The 6,856-nt window shown below is 47.3% G+C and overlaps 1 protein-coding gene across 2 annotated transcripts in view; it reads right to left on the bottom strand.

Moving 5' to 3' along the window:
* LOC140713684 (uridine phosphorylase 1-like) overlaps positions 1 to 4,652 on the bottom strand; it is a 59,137-nt gene extending 54,485 nt beyond the window's left edge. The window contains exon 1 of one of the 2 annotated variants that reach the window (XM_073024065.1): positions 4,338 to 4,652. In XM_073024065.1, coding sequence (XP_072880166.1) covers positions 4,338 to 4,525 — 188 coding nt within the window. In that variant the 5' untranslated portion in view covers positions 4,526 to 4,652. The remainder of the gene's footprint in view (positions 1 to 4,337) is intronic. The other variant, XM_073024064.1, reaches the window with a different exon arrangement.
* Positions 4,653 to 6,856: the final 2,204 nt, after the last annotated feature.

The raw sequence follows: 6,856 nt of genomic DNA, 5'->3' as shown, positions 1-6,856 counted from the left end.
AATGCCTCTCATCATCTTATACACCTCTATCAGGTCACCTCTCATCCTCCGTCGCTCCAAGGAGAAAAGGCCGAGTTCACTCAACCTATTCTCGTAAGGCATGCTCCCCAATCCAGGCAACATCCTTGTAAATCTCCTCCGCACCCTTTCTATGTTTCCACATCGTCCCTGTAGTGTGGCGACCAGAAATGAGTACAGTACTCCAAGTGGGATCTGACCAGGGTCCTGTATAGCTGCAACATTACCTCTCGGCTCCTAAACTCAATCCCACAATTGATGAAGGCCAATGCATCGTATGTTTTCTTAACTACAGAGTCAACCTGCTCAGCAGGTTTGAGTGTCCTGTGAACTCGGACCCCAAGATCCTTCTGACCCTCCACACTGCCAAGAGTCTTATCATTAATACTATATTCTGTCATCATATTTGACCTACCAAAAATTGAATCACTTCACACTTATCTGGGTTGAGATACATGTGCCACTTCTCAGTCCAGTTTTGCATCCTATCGATCTCCCGCTGTAACCTCTGACAGCCCTCCACACTACCCACAACACCTCCAAGCTTTGTATCATCAACAAATTGACTAATCCATCCCTTCACTTCCTCATCGAGGTCATTTATAAAAATCATAAAGGGGTAAGGGTCCCAGAACAGATCCCTGAGGCACACCACTGGTCACCTACCTTATGACCCCTTCTACAACCACTCTTTGCTTTCTGTGGGCAAGCCAGTTCTGGATCCACAAAGCAATGTGTCCTTGGATCCCATGCCTCCTTACTTTCTCAAAAAGCCTTGCAAGGAGAAACTTACCAAGTGCCTTGCTGAAATCCATACACACTACATCTACGGCTCTACCTTTATCAATGTGTTTAGTCACATCCCCAAAAATTTCAATCGGGCTCATAAGGCACGACCTGCCTTTGGCAAAGCCATGCTGACTATCCCTAATATTATGCCTCTCCAAATGGTCATAAATACTGCCTCTCTTGATCTTCAACAACTTACCAACCATGTCTAGTCCAGTGGTATTTATACCTCTGAGAAGAATTTATTCGACATATACACCAAGAAAACACTAGATCCTTTTTCAATATTTTAAACATAACAAAATATTTATTTATTGTGACAGACAGAGAAAATAGTTTATCCATACAAATGATAGGGAGCTTAGGAGACGATGGTGTCAAAAGGCGATTCCTTTGCTTGCATCTTCAGAAACAGCTCTATTTCTACCTTTAATATCTCTATCTTTCCTTTTCCGGGTTCTTTTAAAGACCCTGACATGGAGTTACATGCTGACTTTGGTTCTTAGTGGGAACCAAACCCGCTCTCCAGGTCTCATGACTGGCCACTATTCGATATACCAAGGACACGGCCTAGAAAAGTAGCACACATTCGGGGGTCTGAGATTTCCTGTCTCTGAAGCTCTGCAGACGGCAAGAAATCGGTCGGTGTATCGTGGGAGATGGTAGATTGAAAGCAGCAAGCGGGCTGCGTGCCCAGGGACCCGAGTTCTTTGGGCACAGAGCTTGGTAAAAGCGATGCAGCAGACTTTTAACATTATATTTTATGTCATCCTGCTTGCTGTGAAATGGGGGTCACCCCTTTATTGGCGGAGGAGGAGAGGGGAGGGGGAGAGGGGGAGGAGGAGAGGGGAGGGGGAGAGGGGAGGGGGAGGGGGAGGGGGAGGGGGGAGGAGGAGAGTGGAAGGAGGAGGGGAGGAGGAGAGGAGGAGGGGGAGAGGGAGGAGGAGAGGGGAGGAGGAGAGGGGGAGGAGGAGAGGGGAGGAGGAGAGGGGAGGGGGAGAGGGGAGGAGGAGAGGGGAGGAGGAGAGGAGAGGAGGAGAGGAGAGGGGAGGGGGAGAGGGGAGGGGGAGAGGGGAGGGGGAGAGGGGAGGAGGAGAGGGGAGAGGAGAGGAGAGGGGAGGAGGAGGAGGGGAGGAGGAGAGGGGGAGGAGGAGAGGGGAGGAGGAGAGGGGAGGAGGAGGGGAGAGGAGGGGAGGGGGAGAGGGGGAGGGGGAGGGAGGAGGGGAGGGGAGGGGGGGAGGGGGAGGGGGAGGGGAAGGAGGAGGGGAAGGAGGAGGGGAGGAGGAGGAGGGGAGGAGGAGGGGAGGAGGAGGGGGAGGAGGAGGGGGAGGAGGGAGGGGAGGAGGAGGGGGAGGAGGAGAGGAGGAGGAGTGCTCAGTGGGGGATGCCGATGCTTTATTTGTTGGTGGGGGAGGGGGGGTCGTTGCTTTGCTGCCTGCTTACCACGTGGGGGGGGGAGCTGGGGGGGTAGGCTTTTGGGGGTTCTAACTTTTAACTGTCATTCATTCTTTGGGGCACTCCTCTGTTTTCATGGATGTTTGTAAAGAAAAAGAATTTCAGGATGTATATTGTATACATTTCTCTGACATTAAATATACTTTTGGAACTTTTGGCTATAAAATTGCAAGTTATACATTGTGAAGCAAAATTGTAATAATAATTCCATAGTTAAAAGAGAAAGTGTACTGTATTGGAGAGTAAGGAAAACAGAGAGAGGGAGGGGTTAGAGCCTGGCAAATGGAGAGGAACAACAGAGAAAAAGAAAACAGATTAAGAGCATTTTCCAAACTTTTAATCAAAGGAGCAGAGTCCATATTCTGATTTTGGGCAAGGTTCGATTGCTTTTCACCACCCCACTTCCTCATACTTGTTATCTGGTTCGGTTTCATTCTCCCCATTCTTCTCATAACTCTCTGTCCCAGCCATCAACGAACTACAACACCTCCCCACCACCATCCTCTCCCTGTCACTGGTCACTGCCTCCCAACTCTCGATCATACCCAGAATCTCCTTTCACAGTCTAACTTTCCATTCCCCCCCCCCCCGCCACCTTCACCTACACACCCACTCCCCAATCACTTTCTGGCACCCACCCAATTCTCCACTCACATTCTCCCATTACGATACCCTCATTCTTCCCGTCCCCCTCACCCACCCACCACACTTCCCTCATACACCCCCAACTCCTCACTCATACTGCCCTCACTTCACCCACATTCCATCACACTATCCCCACACCGCCCCCAATCATGCTCCCGCCCACTCTCACCCCTCTACCTGACCCCTCTCTGCCCTCTACAGCTATCTGTCTTCTCCAGCCACACCTTCAGCACACTGCCTAACCTCTCTCCCCCGCCCTACCTTCCCTCCCTCCACACCACCACCCACCCATCCACCCTCTAAACCACTGCCCAACGCTCTCAATCCCCTCAACCCTCATCTTCTGCAGCCACTTCCCCCGGGCAGCTCTCTGTCCATATCCTTCACATTCCCCAGCATTTAAGTCGGGAGCCGAACTTGCTACTTGCCTCACTGGACGTCAGGATGCTCGACTCAAAGCGGAGGCTCCTCTCGCGAACGGAGTCAGAATGGGACGGACACTGAACCAGTTAGAGAAAACAGAGGTCGCTATGGTGAGCAGTGTTCCGCTAGCATGAATTCAGTGGTGGCTTTATGACGTTTAGGTGTGAGTGGATGTCCCAGCGTGAATCCGGGCGAGGCTTGCGTCAGCGTCATAAAGTTTAAAAACATGGCATTTGTCAGGTATTGACTTCATAAAGCACTCAAGGCCAAGAGCGCCCGGTACCGAAACAGCAACTTGCGTCGAAAGAAATGCTTAAAAAAAAGGAGAGTTAACTAAAAAGTTTTTTTTTTAACTTTAAAAAGGCAGAAATCCCGATGAATCATATACATACAATGAACGATATTCACGAAATATGATCTAAACAATGCAAAGGATATCAAAAGTATTTTGATACTTTTTTGATATTTTGATACTTGATGAGGAAGAGAAACTGTGGGCCCATTACAAAGTATAATCATTGTCCAGCAACCGAAATTAAAATTAGAAAAAATGAATAAATCAAATAACATTAGAATTTAGAAAGGGGTGGAAGGAATATAAAGAACATCTCAAAAAATGCCGAATTCTGGACGGTTAGGCACCAGATTTACAGTAACAATGAAATTACAGTAAGTCTAAAAGAGGAACGATTTCTAAGAAGCGTGTCCCCGGGCACTGTCCGCATCAGGAACAGACAACACATTGTAGGTAAGATTACTAAGCGGCACTAGGCAGGTGGGTGGATTTTTTGAGATGGGAAGCGGCTGGATATGGGATAAAGAAAAGGAGGCGGAGATGTCCGGATGCCGGAACAGGATGAGGGGCCGAGTGGCCGCCGCGTCCCGCAGAGAACAACAGAGTCTTGCTGGAAGCAGCACTTCCGACGGCAGCATGATATGTTATGAAGGAGCATCGCCGCATCTTCCCCTTTCCACCTCGGCGGCTAAAAGACCGGGAGTGCACTTACCCCGGGGACGACGCTATACTCGGCACGTCCACAAACAGGCCTCCCGTCCCTACCCTTCGCTGGCGCCGTTTCCGCAGTGACCGCGGACTCTGAGGCTGCGAGTAGGCGTATGCTTTAGAAACGAGAGGAAGGCATGAATTGACTAAAGGATCGCCCGCCCTGCCCTCTGCTATCCAAGCTCTGCACATCCTGGGACTCGGCCAGGCAGTAATCGCCGAGAAGCGCAGCGTTCAGGTCGGGAGACCCTGCCCCACTGGCCTGAATGCCCAAAATGATTGGATATTTAAATACACAGCATGGTGGGACAGGCAACAAAAGTTTCCATTTCGCTTTTAATATGATGGCCGTATATTGTATAAAGAATTATGTCTGAAATACATCTTATGGAAATGTTTGTTTGATGATGACCTTCAATAAAAAAATAAATAACAAATAAAAATTATACAACGTTCCCATTACCCTGAACGGACAGTAGGTTGTGCAGTGTGGCAAAGAGAATGTTAATAACTGGAGGATCCTCTGGGGTTCAAATCCGTAATTCACTAAAAATGGTAGCGGGGGTAACTAGGGTGGTAACAAAGTATATACCATACTTGCCTTCAAAGGTTGCAGCATAGAATATGAAGTTTGGAGATAGTGTTACCTTTCTACAAAACATTGGTTAGACTGCAATGACTGCACACTAGTCCAGTTGCCACACTTTGGGAAAGTCGTTTTGTTGGCGAGAACATAGAGGTGAATAGCTAGGATGTTGCCTGGATTGGAGGACTTTAGATATGGGGCGAGATTGCATAGGCTAGGCTTGTTTTCCCTAGATTGAAAGAGGCCGAGGCTGTTACCTGATAAAAGATCACGAGAGGCAAACGTGAGTCAAAATCTTTTCCCCATGCAGCTCAATCAAAAACATGAGTGTGCGATAATAGGATTAATGTGAGAGGATATTATTTTGAAGGTAATTTAAGGGGAAGGCTTTTTTTAACACCAAGAGCAGTTGATATCTGGAGTTCACTGCTCTTTGACGTGGTGGAATAAGATACAATGACTGTGTTTAAGAGACATTTCAATCGGCAAGGCATAGAGAGGGGCACTTGGGACTAGAGTAAATGGGTATAATGTTTGGCATGGATGTGGTGTGCTAAGGGTCCATATCTGTTATGACTATGACTCTTTATGCATGGTAGTAGTGCTTACATGCCCCACCCTATGAAGGCAAACCTGTCTTATGCATCTTCACCTCCCTAACTACCTGTGCCAGCACTTCTGGTGAACTATGTACCTAAACCTAAGGTTCCTCTAATCACCACTGGTGGCAGACTGGTCTCAGAATGCAGGGATGTAGGGAGCCAATTCCATTGTTCAACTATTTTAAATTATTAGCTTGAACTAAAGCTACACACTTCTTAAAGAAAACAAACAGATCCAAGCCTTTTGCCTCAAAATCATCTATGCATGTCACTGCTTCCATACAGATTTCTATCCTTATGACCGTAGAGTCATACAGCACAGAAACTAGTCCTTTGGCTACCTAGTCCATACCAATCATCGAGTACCCATCTATACTATTCCAATTTACCAGCACTTGGTACATTGCTTTCTATGTGCTGGCAACTCAAGTGTTCATAGTCATAGAGCAATTCAGGGCAGATCCAGGCCTTTGGCCTAATGAGTTCATGGTACCCACATACCTGGTCCCAATTTCCTGCATTCGGCCTGTATCTCTCTAAACTCTGCATGTTCTTATCAAAGTGCTTCTTAAATGATACAGTTGTACTAAACTCAACTACTACTTCCTTTAGCAGCTCATTCTATATAGTCACCACCCTCTGCACGCAAGTGTTGTCCCTCAAGTTCTTTTTAAATCTATCTGCTCTTGCCATGAATCTATGACCCCTACTTTTGGTTTCTACTACTCTGGGGAAAAGTCTGTTACTATCCACCTTATTTATGCCTCTCATAATTGTATAACCTTCTCCAAGGCCATCCCTCATTCTCTTACGTCTCAAGGAATAAAGACCTAGCCTAGCCAACCTCTCCATATAACTCAGGCCCTCTAGTTCTGCAAACGTCCTCACAAATCTTTTCTGCACACTTTACAATTTAACCGTGTCTCTCATATAGACGAAAACTGAACACAGTAGTCCATGTGTAGCCTCACCAATGACTTATACAACTGCAAAATAATATCTCAGCTTCTGTACTCAGTGCTCTGACTGATGAAAGCCAGCATGCTACGCACCTTCTTCAAAGACACCACTTTCAATAAACTATGTACTTGTTCTCCTGGGTCTGCCTGTCCAGTTACCTCCCTTGTGTCCTACCATTCATAGTATATAAACCCCATTCTGGTCTGACTTACCAACATGCATCCCCTCACACTTATCTGTATTGAAATCCATTTGACTCTTCTCAGCCCACTTCCTTGGCTGATCAAGATCCCCCTTTAATCTACACCTCTAGTCACTGGTCTCCATTCCAACAACCTTCAACCACCATCCTCTGCTTCTTATGTCTGGGCAAAT

Source organism: Hemitrygon akajei, chromosome 20 (assembly GCF_048418815.1).
Source record: "Hemitrygon akajei chromosome 20, sHemAka1.3, whole genome shotgun sequence".
NCBI lineage: Eukaryota > Metazoa > Chordata > Chondrichthyes > Myliobatiformes > Dasyatidae > Hemitrygon > Hemitrygon akajei.
Note: the sequence above shows the minus strand (reverse complement) of the source record. Positions and strands in the feature narration are given on the sequence as shown.